We start from the raw sequence: 19321 nt of genomic DNA, 5'->3' as shown, positions 1-19321 counted from the left end.
CGGTCGTGTCTCCATGACTCACCAGAAACTATGGAAAGATTATAATATTAATTACCCTTAGCAACCATCTCTTGGGACCTAAATAGTTCCAGAACATCAAACAGTTTTCTCAACTAGTATGTCCCTGTTAAATACATATTAAGTAGGGCCGCTATCCCCTTTAAGAAACTTAGGATCAAAATGGTGCTTCTGTGAAACTGCATGAATAAATGTCAAAACCGGTAATAGAAAATAAAATCTCACGACCCAGCTGCAGTAATCAGTTTAATATCCTTTATGCTTTTATTAAGCACATGTATAATTTCTAACTTATTTAAATCTTATAGGTTTAGTATTTTTACTAACATTTACTAAAAGGAAATAAAAGGACCAACACCTCTTAATTATGCAAGCTCAGACCAGACAGACGCTCTAAACCCATCAGGAATAACAGCCAGCACCTAACAAATGTTTAAACAACTCCTGCTTCCCCAGGATAGATTTGATAAAATGTGGAGCTGGATAAAGCACAGCAGGTCAAGCAGCATCAGAGGAGCAAGAATGTCGACATTTCGGGCAGGACTCATTACCAGGGATCTGATTAGTTACAGAACATCAAACTGTTCCTTCAACTAGTACATATCTGTTAAATGCATATTAAGCGTCCTGCACAAAATGTCGACTCTCCTGCTCCTCTGATGCTGTTTGACTTGCTGTGCTTTTTCCAGCTCCACGTTTTATCAACTCTGATATTTCAGCATCTGCAGTCCTCACTAGCCCCGGACAAATGTCATGCAAACTTTCTTTGTGTAAGTAGATAAAACTATGTAACACTATAGTGCTAGAACTTTAAGAACTGTCTATAAAGAGTCTTGATTTGGAGATGCCGATGTTGGACTGGGGTGTACAAAGTTAAAAATTACACAACAGCCTGTTATAGTCCATAGGTTTAATTGGAAGCACACTAGCTTTTGGAGCATCTCTCCTTCATCAGGTGATGGTGAGGAACGAAGCTCTGAAAGCTAGTGTGCTTCCAATTAAACCTGTTGGACTCTAACCTGGTGTTGTGTGATTTTTAAGTCTATAAAGAGGCTACTGTAAGAACTGTACTTTGTGATTCCATCGCTGCCTCAAAATGTACTACTGCAGATCCTGAAAAAAGAGGCTATTTTTGCCACTCACTGATTTCCGTCATTATTTGAACACAATCCCACAACAGCCTAAGTTAGATCTTGCTGCATTTCAATGTGGACTGCTTCAGTATTTGAGGAGTTGGGAATGGTGCTGAATGTAGTGCAATTTTTGGTGATATCCCCACTTCTGAACTTATGATGAAGAGAAAGTCATCGATGAAGCAGTTGAAGATGGTTGAGCCTCAAACACTCCTCTGAGGAACTCCTATAGAGGTATCTTGGGATGAGGTGATTGGCTTTCAACAGCTACAATCATCTTCCTTTGTGCTTGGCCTGGATGCAACCAGTAGACAGTTTCTCACTGATTTCCATTGACTTCAGTTTTGGTGGGGATAACTGATGCCACATTTGGACAAATGCAGCATTGATGTCAAGGGCAGTCACACTCACTTCACTCGTTTGTCCATGTTTGAACCAATTAGGCAAACTGAACATCAGTGAGCAGGTTACTCCTTTGCAAGTGCTGTTGCTTGCTCGTACTTTCGATGACTCCTTCAATCACTTTACTGATGATTGAGGGTGGACTGATGGGGCAGATAATTGGCAGTGTTGAATTCATCCTACATTTGTGTACAGAACATACATTGCACATTATTGGGTAAATGCCAGTGTTGTTACTACTGGAACAGCTTGGCTAGGGTCACAGCAAATTCTGGAGTACAAATCTTTAGTACTATTCTGGAATGTTGTCAGGTCCCAAAGCCTTTGCAGTGTCTTGTATCTCAGCCATTTCTTGATATCACACGAAGTGCATTGAATTGGCTGAAGACTGAAAGCTGTGATGCTGGGACCTTTGGCAGAGGCCAGGATGGGTAATCTATTTAACACTTTTGGTTGAAGATTGTTGTGAGTGTTCAGCATTATTTGTGGAACTAATATGCTGGGCTCCCTCACTGTTGTAACTATTTCTGAGCCTCCCCTGGAGTTAGTTGTTTAATTGTCTACCACTGTTCATTGCTGGATGTGATGGGCGGTAGAGCTCAGATCTGATCTGGCGGTGGTGGAATTGCTAAATTCTATGTATCAATTGCTCTTTCCGCAGTTTGACACACAAGCTTTGTCAGATTGATACTTTATTTTTGGGTATCTCTGAACATACCTATTTTGCAGTGAGAAGGCAACCAGAAGTGGAAGCTTTGGCTGTTTCATATCCCTCTAATATGGAGATCATATTGAATGACTTTGACATTGGGCTACCCAAATTCATGGGAAACAGTACAGGTTTCCTGGTCTCTGTAGATCAATGCCACATCACATTAGCCATCAAAAGAAACTTAAATTCACTGTTAAGAAACACGAATACACTTGTAAAACCATACTAAAAGATGCATATGTACAGTTATGAAAAAATTAACATTGGCTGTATGAACATCAATATTCTCTTTGATAATGTAACACTTGCAATATATTGCTTCTTTCCACACCTGTAGATGCCTGACCAACTGTGTTCAAATACTGCTTCTTTACTGGTGCAGATCAGACTACTTGCCAGTATGAGTCTATTCAAGCTGTTTTTTGGTAAATGGTTTAGTGTCACATAAACTGTAAAGTACCTATGGACACAAATCTTTGATTCAGTTGCATGTGCTTATTCATTTAGTGCAGCTCTTTTCTTCTGTAGGGCCTTCATGAGATCTGACATAAGGTCTGGCTTGTCTGAGGAACCACCTCCTCCAGGTCTGTTGGTGGAGGTCACTGTCGTATTCTCACCCCTCTTTGGCACAACTGGCTTTTTCACAGCACTGATAGTGGGATTAGAAGCAAAAGGCGGAGGAGGAGGTGGTGGCGGTGGCGCTTCCCCAGAATTGTTGTTGAAGCACGGAGGAGGAGGTGGCAGAAAATCAGGTGGTGGTTCGGGAAAATTTTCTGGATCTGGAGGGGGAGGAGGTAACTCTGCAATGTGTGCATTTGGCTTCAGTTGGCTAGTTGCACCTGAATTTTTCCGTTTGATTGCAGTAGGAGGCGGTACTGCAGATGTTGTAGATGGGAAGTGACGGGTGGGTGGTGCAGGAGGTCCTGGCTTTCTCATGGCTGGCTCTTGAGGAGGCTGAAAAAGTGGAGGGGGAGGTTCAAAGGATGGAGGTGGAGGTGGTAGCTCCTCTTCTTCAACCTGCGAGGATTCTTGATATCCAAGGTGAGGAGGTGGCGGTGGCAGGTTGATATCAGTTTTATAAGTTGTCTTCTCCTTCGAATTGAAAATAAATGTTAATATGTCGATCAGTATTAAAAAAGAATATTCATGTTACAAGCACTGAATCTTCCTTGTTTTTGTTGGTTAATATTTCCAGTTACTGCCCACATTTTACTGATCTCATCAGACTAACCTACACTGTTAACTGACACAGCAGGTCAACCTGCACAGTTACTATCTTTGCTGTTTGAATTCATGTGTCACTGGACATCGGAGTGTATCTGGGAAAATTAACAAACAGTGAAATTCACAACTAATCTTAGAGGAACCTGTTTGTGAGAGGTCACAGCACAGAAATAGTTAAGTGAATAGTTTTAAGTGTGGCCTTGCTGTAAGTCTACAGTAGTGCGTAGAGTGGGTTCTTTCTTGATTATATGTTTTATTGAGATATGTCTCTTGATTAAACTTAAAAATATAAGCCATAAGTATTAAGTTAACCTGGAGCAATGTTTTGTAGAGGAATAAGATGGTGCTATTTTCTGTGTCTGCAGATTAAAAGAAGCAAAAATGGCCCTTAGTAGAGAGATATGCTCTTCTTGTCAGATGTGGGTGTTTAAGGAGAGGTTTAGTGTTACTGAGGATTATATCTGCAATAAATGCCATTGGTTGCAAATCCTATCAGATCGAATAAATCGGTTGGAGTGACAGTTAAAGGGAATGAGGAATTTACAAGAGCAAGGAGGTGTGATGGATGGCAGTTATAGGAAGGGAGAAAAGTCGCAGATACAGTCAGGTAGATGGGTTAACTCCAGGATATGTAAGGTAGGCAGGTAGTGCAGGAGTCTTCTGTGGCTATCTTCATTTCAAACAAGTATGCTGTTTTGGAAAATATAGGGGGTGAAGGATCCTCAGGCGAATATAGCACGAACAGCCAGGTTTCTGGTATTGAGACTGGCTCTAATGCAACGAGGGGTACGTCGGGTTCCAAGAGGTCAATTGTGTTAGGGGACTCACTTTCCAATGCACAGACAGACGTTTCTGTGGCCAGCAGCAAAAAATCAGAATGGTGTGTTGTCTCTCTAGTGCCAGGATCAAGGATACCTCAAAGACTGTGCAGAATGTTCTCAGGGGGGAGAGGGGGCCAGCAGGAGGTCATTGTACACATTGGAACCAATGACATAGGAAGGGAAAAGAATGAGATTCTGAAGGGAGAATATAGACAGTTAGGCAGGAATTTAAAAAGGAGGTCCTCGAGAGCAGTAATATCTGGATTAATCCCTGTGCTATGAGCTAGTGAGGGTAGCAATAGGAGGATAGAGCAGATGAATGCATGGCTGAGGAGCTGGTGTAGGGGAGAAGGATTCACATTTTTGGATCATTGGAATCACTTCTGGGGTAGAAGTGACCTGTACAAGAAGAATGGATTGCACGTGAATTGGAAGGGGACTAATATACTGGCAAGGAGATTTGCAGGAGCTGCTTGGAAGGATTTAAACTAGAAAGGTGAGGGGGGGGGTGGGTGGTTGGGACACAGAGAGATAGTGAGGAAAGAGGTCAATCCTATCAGACTTCTCCCTCCCCTTCCTAGGTCAGACTCCTCCCTCCTCTTCCTAGATCAGACTCCTCCCTCCCCTTCCTAGACCTCTCCATTTCTATCTCGGGTGACCGAATCAACACGGACATTTACTATAAACCGACCGACTCCTACAGCTACCTAGAATACACCTCCTCCCACCCTGCCCCCTGTAAAAACATCATCCCATATTCCCAATTCCTCCGTCTCCGCCACATCTGCTCCCAGGAGGACCAGTTCCAATACCGAACAACCCAGATGGCCTCCTTCTTCAAAGACCGCAATTTCCCCCCAGACGTGGTCGACGATGCTCCCCATCGCATCTCCTCCACTTCCCACTTCTTCGCCTTTGAGCCCCGCCCCTCCAATCGCCACCAGTACAGAACCCCACTGGTCCTCACCTACCACCCCACCAACCTCCATATACATCGTATCATCCGTCGTCATTTCCGCCACCTCTAAACGGACCCCACCACAAGGGATATATTTCCCTCCCCTCCCCTATCAGTGTTCCGAAAAGACCACTCCCTCCGTGACTCCCTCGTCAGGTTCTCACCCCCCACCAACCCAACCTCCACTCCCGGCACCTTCCCCTGCAACCGCAAAAAATGCAAAACTTGCGCCAACACCTCCCCCCTTACTTCTCTCCAAGGCCCCAAAGATCCTTCCATATCTACCACAAGTTCAGCTGCACATCCACACACATCATTTACTGCAACCGCTGCACCCAATGTGGCCTCTTCTATACTGGGGAGACAGGCCGCCTACTTGCGGAACATTTCAGAGAACACCTCTGGGATACCCGGACCAACCAACCCAACCACCCCGTGGCTCAACACCTCAACTCCCCCTCCCACTCCACCAAGGACATGCAGGTCCTTGGACTCCTCCATCACCAGACCATAGCAACATGACGGCTGGAGGAAGAGCACCTCATCTTCTGCCTAGGAACCCTCCAACCACAAGGGATGAACTCAGATTTCTCCAGTTTCCTCATTTCCCCTCCCCCCACCTTGTCTGAGTCCGAACCCTCGAACTCAGCACCACCTTCCTAACCTGCAATCTTCTTCCTGACCTCTCCGCCCCCACCCCCAGTCCGGCCTATCACCCTCACCTTATCACCCTCACCTTAACCTCCTTCCACCTATCGCATTTCCAACGCCCCTCCCCCAAGTGCCTCCTCCCTACCTTTTATCTTAGCCTGCTTGGCACACTTTCCTCATTCCTGAAGAAGGGCTCATGCCTGAAACATCGATTCTCCTGCTCCTTGGATGCTGCCTGACCTGTTGCACATTTCCAGCAACACATTTTCAGCTGTAATCTATACGGACTTCATCAAGGTGTTCAACAAGGTTCCTCATGGGAGACTGGTTAGCAAGGTTAGATCACATGTAATACAGGGAGAACTAGCCTCTTGGATGCAGAATTGGCTCGAAAGTAAAAGACAGAGAGTGATAGTGGACGTTTGCGTTTCAGACCGGAGGCCTGTGACCAGTGGTGTGCCACAAGGATCAGTGCTGGGTCCACTGCTTTTCATCATTTATATAAATGATTTGGATGTCAACATAGGAGGCATAGTTAGCAAGTTTGCAGATGACACCAAATTTGGAGCTGTAGTGGACAGCAAAGAAGGTTACCTCAGAGTACAACAGAATCTTGATCTGATGGGTCAATGGGCCAAGGAGTAGCAGATGGAATTTAATTTAGATAAATATGAGGTGCTGCATTTTGGAGAGGCAAATCTTAGCAGGACTTATGCACTTAATGGTAGGGTCCTGGGGAAGGTTGCTGAACAAAGAGACCTTGGAGTGCAGGTTCATAGTTCCTTGAAAGTGGTGTCACAGGTAGATAGGATAATGAAGAAAACATTTGGTATGCTTTCCTTTATTGGTCACAACATTGAGTACAGGTGTTGGGAGGTCATGTTGCGACTGTACAGATCATTGGTTAGGCTACTTTTGGAATGTTGTGTGCAATTCTGGTCTCCTTCCTATAGGAAGGATGTTGTGAAACTTAAAAGGGTCCAGAGAAGATTTACAAGGATGTCGCCAGGGTTGGAGGATTTGAGCTACAGGGAGAGGTTGAATAGGCTAGGGCTGTTTTCCCTGGAGCGTCGGAGGCTGAGGGGTGACCTTATAGAGGTTTATAAAATCATTAGGGGCATTGATAGGGTAAATAGATAAGATATTTTTCATGGGGTGGGGGAATCCAGAACTAGAGGGCATAGGTTTAGGATGAGAGGGGAAAGGGACCCTAAGAGGCTACCTTTTCATGCAGAGAGTGGTGCGTGCGTGGAATGAACTGCCAGAGGAAGTAGTAGATGCTGGGTTGATTACAATATTTTAAAGGCATTTGGATGTGTATATGAATAGGATGGGTTTGCAGTGATGTAGGCCAAGTGCTGGCAAATGGGACTAGATTAGTTTAGGATATCTAGTCATCATGGGCGAGTTGGGCCGAAGGGTCTGTTTCTGTGCTGTACATCTCTACGACTCTATGACTCTATAAAGTAGCAAGGAGTAAAGTTAGCTTCTGAGAAATCTTTTATATTGTACAGTTGGTTCTGCTATAACACGCGGTTTTTCAACCTGAATTGGCCTTAATGCACTTGATTGAAAAACTTAGACCATTACTTGTAGAATGTGAACTTTCCTGACATATATTGGCCATGACATGATCTGGCCCCATTAGTTTAAATGGCGCGGCTATTATGCGACTTTCTTATAACATGAGATTGCACAAGAATGGAGCTATTGCGTTATACCAGAACTGACTCTATTCTATTGTAGCTAATCCAGCCAGGTAAACATAAGCTAATATCTGTTGATACAGGAGACACGATAGTCAAACATTTGGGGAAAATTCATACATTTACTAGTTGCTAAAGATTTCACAGAAATAATATCCCATTTTACTTCAATTTTCACTTTGTTTACCTGTGCATTTTTCTGGGATTCAGGAAATGCAGGACTGACTGGATTCAGTGCTTTCTGGGGTTTTCCTGGATGTCCATTCGGTTGAGGAATAGCTTAATGACAAATCAGAAAAAAATTAATTTTAATCAGGCAGAATATCAATAAACAAGGAGGATTTATTTGGTGCAGTTTAGAAGTACACCTAAAATAAAATAAAAATGTATTTTTCTACAAAAACGCACTGAAATTAGAGGACAATATATCTTATATATTTCAGTGTCAGAATGAGGTTAAAAACTGAGAGGATGCAAGTCTAACCCAGCGCACCCTATTAGCTGGAACTGAATAAATGTTTGACATGATGAGGATGAGGAAAGGGACAGGGAGGGATAAAACTCAAAGGAAGATAACACCTTTCTGTGTTTCTCTGGCATCAATTTTACTGCAAAGCAGAATTTGTAGCAAGGCTAATCCACCCAGTTTTCATTCTCTCCGGATCATCTTTAGTGACCAGTGTGATAGTGATATTATCTTGTTATTGTACCCTCAACTGTCAGATGTATAAAATGAGGCAGCAGGAACTCCTCAAATCAAATATATTTTATCATGCCATTTGGAAAAAATGTCTTAATTAATTTTTGATGATAATCAGTTTATAATTTGCGAATCATTGGCTGTAAAATCAGTTTACATTATCATTTGATACAGTGTCAGACTAATGCATACTGCAATATGTGTCTGCAAACATTGAGACATCAGTACATAAGCTCTGACTTTTCATGTTGGCAGGTAAGACAATTTGGATTTTACATTCTAGATTTATGTACGTGTGTTTTATGAACAGAGGAACATACAAATTAGGAGCAGAAGAAGGCCATTGGGCCTTTGAGTCTGTTCCGTCAATCAGTAAGATCACGGCTGATCTGCTTGTGTTCTCTCCAAATCCACCTTGTTGAGACCATTCAGAATCTTATATATTTCAATCAAATCACTCCTCACTCTTCTAAACTCCAGTGGGAACAAGCCAGTTTTAATCTAACTTTTACTCATAAGACAACCTGCTCAATTAAGGTATCAATCAACCCTTTTGAACTCTCTCTAACATATTTACATCTTTTCTTAAATAAGGAAACCAAAATTGCACAAAGAATTAGAGATGTTGTCTTACCAATGCCCTCTATAGCTGAAGATTATTATTCAATTTCTTTCTCAAAATAAGACAGTATTTCCACTAACTACCTTAATTATTTGCTGTGCAGTAGAACACATACATCGCTCTGCAGCTCAGAATACTGCAATTGGTCTTTGCTCAGGTAATACTTCGTTTCTTTATTCTTCCTGCCAAAGTGACCAACAGCACATTTTCCATATTATACTCTAGTTGCCAGATTTTTGCCCACTCACTTTATCGATCTACAAACTCCTTACATTCTCTTGAAAACATAGAACATATAGAACATAGAACATTACAGCGCAGTACAGGCCCTTCGGCCCTCGATGTTGCGCCGCCCTGTCATACCAATCTGAAGCCCATCCCACCTACACTATTCCATCTACGTCCATTTGCCTGTCCAATGATGACTTAAATGCACTTAAACTTGGCGAACCTACTACCATTGCAGGCAAAGCATTCCATACCCTTACTACTCTCTGAGTAAAGAAACTACCTCTGACATCTGTCTTATACCTATCTCCCCTCACTTTAAAGTTGTGTCCCCTCGTGTTTGCCGTCCCCATACTTGGAAAAAGGCTCTCCCTGTCCACCCTATCTAACCCTCTGATTACCTTGTATGTCTCTATTAAGTCACCTCTTAACCTTCTTCTCTCGAACGAGAACAGCCTCAAGGCCCTCAGCCTTTCCTCGTAAGACATTCCTTCCATACCAGGCAACATCCTAGTAAATCTCCTCTGCACCCTTTCCTTCTTATAATGCGGTGACCAGAACTGTACACAATACTCCAAGTGTGGCCGAACCAGAGCTTTGTACAGCTGCAGCATAACCTCAATCAACACCAAAAATATTATAATAACTGCTTTCATATTATTTGTGGGACCATGTTGACTTTTCTTATTAACTACAGTAACTGTACTTCAAAGCAATGTACTGGGTATGAAACACCTAAGGATACCCTCAGAATGTTATAAGGTGCTGTACAAATACAAGTTCTCATTATTCCAAACCAAAATCATTGAGAGATATAATAGTTGGTGATCTATTTATGAAAACAAAGCCAAAGAGTTTTCTTTTCCTGTGAATAAAAATGAGATAGATCACAACACATTTGAGCCCAACAGCAATGCACAGATATTAGAAAAAGTCTGGAAACTAAACAAAAGCGTAGATGTACCTGGAATGGTGCTTGTAGTTTTGACAGCTTCTACATTTGAAAAATTTGTCCATCTTGAGGCCAGACCAGCCCTTTGTACTGCAACTTTGTAATTGTCATACAATGTCTTATTGTACTAAAAACAGAAAAGAGAACCCATTATCCTCCATGACTGAGACATTCTTTATCCATCAGAGTGTCAGTCTTTGTAAACCAATGTTAATCATTGATATTGGTACTGGCCTTGTTGTACAGGTGAATTTGGTTAATGCAAATAAATTCTGGCCAAACAACTATCTTTCAGTTTATATTTTTTCTCATCTACGAGTAAAATAGACAGCAAAATTGTATTCCTTCCTTATAATAAATTGAGATGGTAAAGTTTTAGGGATCCGTTAGGAAATGAGAGTGCATATATGGAATTGCAGGATTTGTTAAATTGTCCAGCCCTCCAAACGAAATGACAAGGGAATACTGCATGTAATAGGGCTACACTCATTTTTATCCCATCTTGGTAAATATATGCAGAAATTGGAATTGGGGTGGGATTCCTAGTAATGGGTCCCAATTGCCATTTTTGTGGGCTTCCAAGTCAGCCTGCTGACTTGATGAAAATTCAGATTTGAAATTTTATTAAACTTAAACTTTGCGGATCAAAATTTTAGCAGCACAATCATTTCACTCTGAAGCCAAAAACATTTTATGCACTTAAAGGAGGACTTTGTCTTCAGTATTTAACTGAAGACTATTATTTAACTATTTTTTCCATAAAACCAATTTTATATTAAAATGATATGAAGTGGTGCAGTGTCATATACTTTTCATGCTATTTCTTCTAATATCATTATTTAAAATGATGTTAATGTGTACAGGCATTAATATTTTTAAAAAAGCTGATTTGGAGCATTCACTCAGACAGAAAGAAAACAGCCACCTGCTCTTCAAATCTACTAATTGGCTGGCTAACTGTTGTAACTTTATAAAAACAAAGGCTAGCTTTTTGCAATTTAGATAGATTTTATTATTTACATAATTGAGAGTTTGTTTTGACAGCTAAAGCCATTAAGAATGTTTGACTGAGTTTCAAAATCATTTATTTCAATGGTAAGCAGGGGTGTGGCTGTTTAGACTGATTGATGAAGGGCTTTTGCCTGAAATATCGATTTTCCTGCTCCTTGGATGCTGCCTGGCCTGCTGTGCTTTTCCAGCACCATTCTAATCTAGACTCTGATTTGCAGCACCTGCAGTCCTCACTTTTGCCTGATTGATTGACAGTTTTAAGAGTTTATTAGAAGATGATCTGGCTTTGTTGTACAATGGAAGAGATGTATTTTAATACTGATATACCACTGGAAGGATTTTAGTTTTTTGAATGATCTTGGGTCTCTTTTTCAATTTGAAGTACCTGTTGAATGTGAGTTCTATTTTATTGTTAGAAGAACTTTTTAAACGTCTATTTAAAATCCTTCCCATTGGTATTACATGCTTACTGAAATCTGCATGGTGGATACTGACTAATTGGGGTTATGTGGGTTATGGGTGTGCAGGGACCTGGTTAGGCATGTGTACTGTTACATGAACATTAAATGGCCACAGAGGCAAGAAGGACAAATGGGACATATGATTGTGTGTAGCGTATGGACATGGTGCTGGTTTCATTCTAGACATAGGGAGCATATGTGAATGGTTGGGAAGTTGAAGGACTGAGGCAGTAAGTGTTGAGGGTTTGTGGAAATGAAATTCAATATTTCATTGGGTCAATGTCCAAGTAAATAGAGAGGGTATTCCAAACTGCCAACCTTGCCTTTCGTTCACCACTGCTGAATTAAATCCTTTACAAATCCAGCCCCTATCTCATGCCCTCAGTATAATCTCATTCCTTCTCCATCTGTTCTCCATTTAGCTATGGCCTTATATTGCAGGCTTTGCCACTAGGAATTCAATTTGTCAGTCATTTTTACCAGAGCAGACTAATATCCAAGACCAATGGCATCAAGCAAAATGTGCAGTAAAATAATTGCTTCACAATAACAAAACATTGCAAGTTGCTTCACAAAGCGAACAGGAATAGAGGACAATAACTGATGTATAGCTTTTTAAATGTAGAGGGAGAATTCACGATGCAGTAGATTTATAAAGGAGTTCTAGAGATTAAAATTAAGATATTTGAAGACTGTTAAAGAAACAAAAGTGGTGGTAATGAGGGTATAGGTGAAACACAACATTCACAATGAAGGTAACAGTGTTTCACATTAGTTGCACTTTGTACAAATTGACATGGGGGCAGTCGATAAGTATATTGGACAAGTTGAATCTTGGGGTAACAAAAGGGTGGATAAGACCTTTGGCACTTTGTTAGGGCCAGGGGTGAAGAGTAACCCACCCAGACACATTTCCCCCTGATTAATGCTCCTAATACTATGGGCAATTAGCATGGCCAATTCACCTGACCTGCACATCTTTTGGAATGTGGGAGGCACCCATAGCACCCAGAGGAAACCCACACAGACATGGGGGAGAATGTGCAACCTCCACACAGATAGTCACACAAGGTGGAAATCAAACCTGGTTCCCTAGCACTGTGAGGCAGCAGTGCTAACTACTGAACCACCGTGCCACCCTCTTGGTAACTGGTTTTGGGAATGCCAAGAGTAGTGTAGGTTCTACGCTATTTTCAGAAGGATAGAACAAGACGAAGAGGAATAGCTCAATGAGGGAAGATTATAGCAAAAAAATAAGTAAAGCACTTTAGAAGATAAGGGTTGTAGATGCTAGTCCTTTCTGACTAATGTCCCCCTTACTCTATTTAAGTAATAATATCATTGTTTCCATTTTCACTCACCTTTCCTATTCGTATCCCTGTTATCCACTGTTGTAGAGCCCAGGGATCATCGCAGCACAGATACTTGATGTATTGTGACTCTTTCTGAATCTGAGGGTGCTAGAAAATTGGATTGATCATTAAAGTTTGTGCTAATCTCTAATCTTTTAAAAATGTTATGCATTTAACTGTCGGATTTTACAAGCATTTAAATCAATGTTTTTGAGAAAGTCACCTGGGCAATCTGATGGAAGTGAAAGACATTTACTTCTTGTGGAAGTTTCATTTGAACAAAGATGACCAAATTGATTATCAAATCAAGACAATATATATCTTACAGACTAAAAAAAAATTGAAAAAATGTCATTCCATTGGGAGGAAGTGCAGCTGCATGAAGCTAGAGTTTCAATTGACTGGTCAGTTTTTTTCTTGTTCATTCATGGGACATGGACATATTGGCTAGCGCAATATTGCCCACCCTAATTGCCCAGAAAGCAGTCAAGGATCAACAGCATTGCTATAGATCTTGAGTCACATGTTGGCCAGATCAGCTAAGGACAGCAATTTCCTTTTTAAAAGATAGTAGTGAACCGGATGGTTTTTCTGACAGTCAACAATGGTTTCATGAGGTATCATTGGACTCCTAACTCCGGATTTTCATATATTAAATTCCAATTCAACCAACTGCCTGGGTCCCCAGAATATTACCTGGGTCTGTCAACTCGGTAAAGTTGTGAGGAAGCATTCTGCTATTCAATTCTTCTAGATTTTCTTTATGGAAGAGGGTCATGCTTGTATACACACTTACCAGTTGTGCAATACATGCAAATCAAGTAACAATTATGCTGATATTATGGCTCAAATATGTGTTTTAGTTTTATTGATACAGGACATGGAAATTACAACTTTGTAAATATACACATCAGAGTCGTATACATTTGGGGTAACATGATCATGCTGTACTGCTTCCATTACTATTAAGAATTGCAGGTTAAAGCTCCCAAAAGAAAATCTGCACACTATTGCTTTTGTCTGAAAGCAGAGAATCATGATGCAACATCATTTACACTCCATATGATAGTGGAAAATATTTCAAGTTGTTATCTCAGTAGCTCAAGTTACTGGAAAGAAGGTGTTCTACTCTAGCTTTAGACAAATTAAACATATCTCTACTAGTTCCATAAAATCCAGGCTGACTGAATATAGTTGCACATATTGCTATCATGTCATAAGTGTTATTTTCAAAGAACAGTCTGTCTTCTGTAAGTACTCTGCAGAGGTGTATTCTGTACCACTAATCATTAGTATGCCCAAGACAAAGGAAGATTGATGGCAGCAAGCTACCTCCAACCTTTATCCACTACCACAAATTGTAAAAGATGGCAAATACCAGAAAGTGCAAACAGCGATCATTGAAGAATATCACACAGTTGCACTGGTGCAGAACTGACCCAGGCCGTGAAGAGAAAAAAATCCAGTTTACCACTTTAAGAACATCACTGCTTTAAGAAGAGCAATAAGTCAGCAGCTGAAGCACAATTGCCAACAGAGAGAGAGAAATTGTAGCATCTGTGGAAGCAGCACAAAGGCAAACTCAACACTCTAAAGGCAAAGCTTCATTCAGAAACTGGTAAGAAGCTAATGAAACAGAGGAAAGTCAGCCCCACTTAGAAAATACAGATGCTTTTGAGATTTTGGCAGTAAGATTTATAAAAGCCACAACCAGGGAATTTTATTTTTAAAAATGTATATAGAAGAAAATGCTTGGTGTTTTACACTTTGAAAAGTGAGAAAATATTATGTTTTCAAAGATGAGCTTAGATAGCAAGTTGCTGCAGTAGGTGAGAGGAAAAAGTGAGGACTGCAGATGCTGGAGATCAGAGCTGAAAATGTGTTGCTGGAAAAGCGCAGCAGGTCAGGCAGCATCCAAGGAACAGGAGAATCGACGTTTCGGGCATCAGCCCTGAAGGGCTGATGCCCGAAACGTCGATTCTCCTGTTCCTTGGATGCTGCCTGACCTGCTGCGCTTTTCCAGCAACATATTTTCAGCTGCAGTAGGTGAGAGGAAACCTAGAAGAACCAGGAGCCATTATCTTGAAAGTTAAAAAAAGAAAGATCTGAAAAAGACAGGAAAGCCTAATAAGAAGAACAAGAACATAGTATGTAAAATAACAGATTCACACAGCTTGAAAGCAATAGATCACTACAGAACGATCAGGAATACAATTTAAAGTAATTTTTGAAGAATTTGGTAGAGTATTATAGAAGAACAGAATTAAAAAGACTCGCAAACAATCGAAATACTGTAACATTGCTATGGTATGGCATCTAACAAACTGTGCAGACATTAAATTTCAAACAGCATTATTGATTAAAGGACTACAAGCTTAAAGATTTAATGCTGTGTTGAAATGATACAGATTACGATCAGTTGGCACTTTGAGAAGAAATCAAAAAGATGTAATACTTACTATCAGATTCAGGGTCAGAGAAGGACCATACAGAACACAAGACTAAATTTCATAGTAGTGACAATTCTTGAGGTATAGCATTGTTTTAAAATTAAACACTGAGACTGAAGCTAAGCAAGTGACTGCACTGTTATATTCATTAGGGCTGACTATGGATGATGTTATTAACTGACAAAACATCAAAGGAAGTATAGAAACTTTGAAGATGTCCTAAAAGACTTTGATAATTATTAAATTTTAAGAGCAAACCGAAGTCTTGAAGGAGCAAGATTTAACAGAGAATTCAGCTTCCAGGAGAAGTCATAGGCAACATCAGTAATTACTTCTATCGATTGGTGTAAAACTGTAGATATGGAGTATTGAAACCAGAATTCATAAGCGAAAGAATTGTTATTGGAATTCTTCGTGAAACTTTATCAGAATTTTTATAGCTGGAAGAAGGTTTAATTTTGGAGATAACTGTTCAAATCATGCTGAAATCATAAATCAGAAAGTCTCTCAGACCTCAAGAGGGCAACAGAATATTTGGACTTTATAAACCATGGCCTCTCTAGAGGATTATATGACAAGCCTGCACAGAGAATACACTAGACACATTTTAAAAACAACAGTGTCAACTCTGCTTCCAACAAACACTTACAGGCATAGACCATGTTCAGCCATCACTAAGAAATACTACATTTGAAAAACTGTAGGTCGCTTCCAGAATATGTGCAGATATAAAACACAATTTTAGAGCAATGGAAGTACTAGTGGTCACATATATGAAGAGATCTGCATGGTAGAACACCACCATTATAAATTATACCTGCATTTGACCAGATGACTCAATTGGCAACATTTCTAGGGAAATTAACTCATCCAGAAGAGACAGAACTTGTATAATTCAATGGCTGCCATGTTGATTATCTGCTTGATATGGTAACAAGATTTTAAAAAAAGAGTTTAACTTCCAGGAGAATCTGTACACAACTCCACTAATCACCTAAATCTACTTTTCACCTCTACAGATTAATGAAAAGCTATGAGTATGGAGCTATGAAATCAGAATTTACTAGAGACAGAATTGTCTTTGGAATTCTTAAATTTTGTCAGATTTCTTACAGTCCAAGGAAGGTTCATCTTTGGAGAAAGCTATTCAAATTATGTTTGGTACATTGCCAGATCCTGAGAGTGAAGCCTAACACTAGGGAAATGGTGACATAGCGGTACTGTCTGTGGCCTAAAAGTCTAGAGGCTCAGTCTAATCCTCTGAATGCATGAGTTCACTTCCCATTATGACCCCGATGGGAATGTGAATTCAGCTGATAGAACTGGAAAATAAAGCTAGTCACAGTAACAATGCTATGTAGAAAATGGCTATTGTAAAAACCCATGTGCTTCACTATTGTCCTTCAGAAAGAAAATCTGTCATCCTCATCTGTTCTGGCATACACATGACTCTGGACCCCCAGTAATGGACTGATTTTTAGCTGCCCTCTGAACTGGACTAGCAAGCCACCAGGTAGTCCAAATGCAGGCCTCGTCAGCAATGCTGATAACACATTTAAGAATCAAGGAAATGTTACTTTCCTAACAGATCAGTTACTGCTGAAGAAGCAGAAGTTACAGCTTACAGAGATAAGATTACATGGTGTATGTGGAATAGCTTCAGAAGCACATACAATGCACATTAAAGAACTGAAAAAAGATGACATTGTAATTGACAAACTTGAGCCTGCATGAATATCTCAACCTCAGCTTCATAAGGAGGAGTTGGAGGGAATTGACAACCTCCCAGAGAAGTACTGGTCCAGGAAAAAACAGCTATCTAGACACTAGGCCATGAAAAAACTGTTATTGATGAACTAGTCGAGAGATAATCAGAAAAAGGTTGGCATCATTAGGCTTCCTGAACTCATGACAGAATTCAAACAGACAAACAGCTCAATGTGATCACATACAGTGGCACAAGAGAGCTGTCTAAAATTGCCAACATAGAGAAAGCCACATATTATACAGAATTAGTGGAAATGTTCAATCCTCCATCTTCTAAAACAGAACAGTCAATGCCAGTAACAGAGAGAGCACTGAATGAGCTGTAATCTTTCAGTAACAGAAGAGAATCATAGAGTCATAAAAATTTCCTTCATGAGCAAAACAACCACAACAGGTGGCTAAAGACATCCAGCTTGATTAGCGACCTGAGAGTGATAAGCTTTGAAACACTAATAGATCCAGGACACAATTGGGAAGATGAAACTGCCTTGTCAAAGTGTCCAGAGTCTTAGAGTCTACCTCTTCCAATTACAATATAATTGATAATCCTGAAATCCAGGAGACCACATGGAATAATGTATTGATTTCAACAGAGCCTTTGCCTTTAAGGAAGAAAATTGAGGAAATTATGGGTTCTCCAGCTGAGATAATGTTGCAACAATAAGGTTGATAAAGAATGATATCCTCCACAAAGAATATCCAAGAGACAAAGAAGCTCCAGTGCAGAAATGATTGACAGATCAGAGCAAGGATCAATAGTCTTAAAGGAAGAGACCAAGCACTTTCTAGGTACAAAGTGAATGTGTTCTGAGAAAAGTGTCAAAATCTAGACTATTTGCATTTGTCAAGTTAGAGACTGAAGTGAAGTGAGAGATGAGATAGTAATGTGTGAAATTGACTTACTTTCATGATTTATAACAGACTGACTCTGAGGAGAAAAGTTAAAGGGGAGATGTTGCATAATGTCATGGTTCCAAATGGATTAATATTCAACATTGGCTTTACCCATTCTATTGATATCACACACAGCTTGCGGGTGGAGGTGCAAAGTTCTACTTTAGCTTTTGGAGGGAACAGGTGTATCTGTACCAACTTCCTTAAGTCTCAGCAATTATGCCAGACTAATTACAGTTATGTTTATTGTTCTTATTCAGTAAACGTTTTTATCTAAGAATAGTGTCTTTATTGATAACATTTTGGTGTTGTACCTCCTACTACTACACAGTAGATAGCCCTAAGACAAAGCAAAGACAAAAGAGGATTGGTGGCAGCAAACTACTTCAAAGGACCTTGCTCAGTACCATATTCTGGTAGAGATGGAAACTAGCAAAGCAACATGACCAACTGGGAAAATATCACAGGGATGGCACTGTATCAAAGACCTGAGAAAGAGAGACTGCACATTCCTGTTCTAACCTGAGAATGCCCAATATTCTGAAGTTGCAGTCAGATTCAGGTATAATATAAAGTTCCTGTATAATAACATTAAAATTGATCTTGCCCCAATTGGACCAGGCTAATCCTTTTCCATAACTATTGTAAAAACTAATATAATTATGGTCACTGGTCCCAGACTGCTCCCTAACTAGTATCTCAATCATTTGCCCTGCCTTATTTCCCAAAAGGAGGTCAAGTTTTGCCCCTTCACTCGTGATCTACATATTGAGAAAATTTTCTTGAACACCCTTAATAAATTCCTCCCAGTCTAAGCCCTTAACACTATGGCAGCCCCAGTCTATGTTTGGAAAGTTAAAATCCCCCATTATTACAACCCTATTATTCTTACAGCTATCCACAAACTCCCGACATATTTGCCACTCAATTTCCTGCTGATCTTTGGACAGCCTATTGTACAATCCCATCAAAATAGTCACCTCTTTCTTATTTCTCAGTTGCACCCATATAGCTTCACTGGATGAACCCCTAGGAATATTGTCTCTAAGTACATCATGATGTTTTCCCTAATCAAAAACACCACTCCCCATTCTCTTTTGCCTCCCTTTCTATCCTTCCTACAGCAGCTATGCCCCATAACATTGAGCTGCCAGTCCTGTCCCTCCCTCAGCCATGTTTCTGTAGTAGCTATGATCTCCCAGTCCCATGTTCCCATCATGTCCTGAGTTCATCTGCCTGACCTATCAGGCCTCAGGAAT

General features: G+C 40.4%; 1 protein-coding gene across 2 annotated transcripts in view; it reads right to left on the bottom strand.

The window, feature by feature from the left end:
- Positions 1-251: 251 nt before the first annotated feature.
- The window catches only part of apbb1ip (amyloid beta (A4) precursor protein-binding, family B, member 1 interacting protein), a 157701-nt gene continuing 138631 nt past the window's right edge, over positions 252-19321 (bottom strand). For both annotated transcript variants that reach the window (XM_072575987.1, XM_072575988.1), the window contains exons 11-14: positions 12961-13059; positions 10140-10254; positions 7813-7904; positions 252-3357 (exon numbers count right to left, since the gene is read on the bottom strand). In XM_072575987.1, coding sequence (XP_072432088.1) covers positions 2761-3357; positions 7813-7904; positions 10140-10254; positions 12961-13059 — 903 coding nt within the window. In that variant the 3' untranslated portion in view covers positions 252-2760. The remainder of the gene's footprint in view (positions 3358-7812; positions 7905-10139; positions 10255-12960; positions 13060-19321) is intronic.

This window comes from Chiloscyllium punctatum, chromosome 8 (genome assembly GCF_047496795.1).
Source record: "Chiloscyllium punctatum isolate Juve2018m chromosome 8, sChiPun1.3, whole genome shotgun sequence".
In the NCBI taxonomy this organism is placed as follows: Eukaryota; Metazoa; Chordata; class Chondrichthyes; order Orectolobiformes; family Hemiscylliidae; genus Chiloscyllium; species Chiloscyllium punctatum.
The sequence above is the reverse complement of the archived record's forward strand: the minus strand, read 5'-3'. Positions and strand labels throughout refer to the sequence as shown.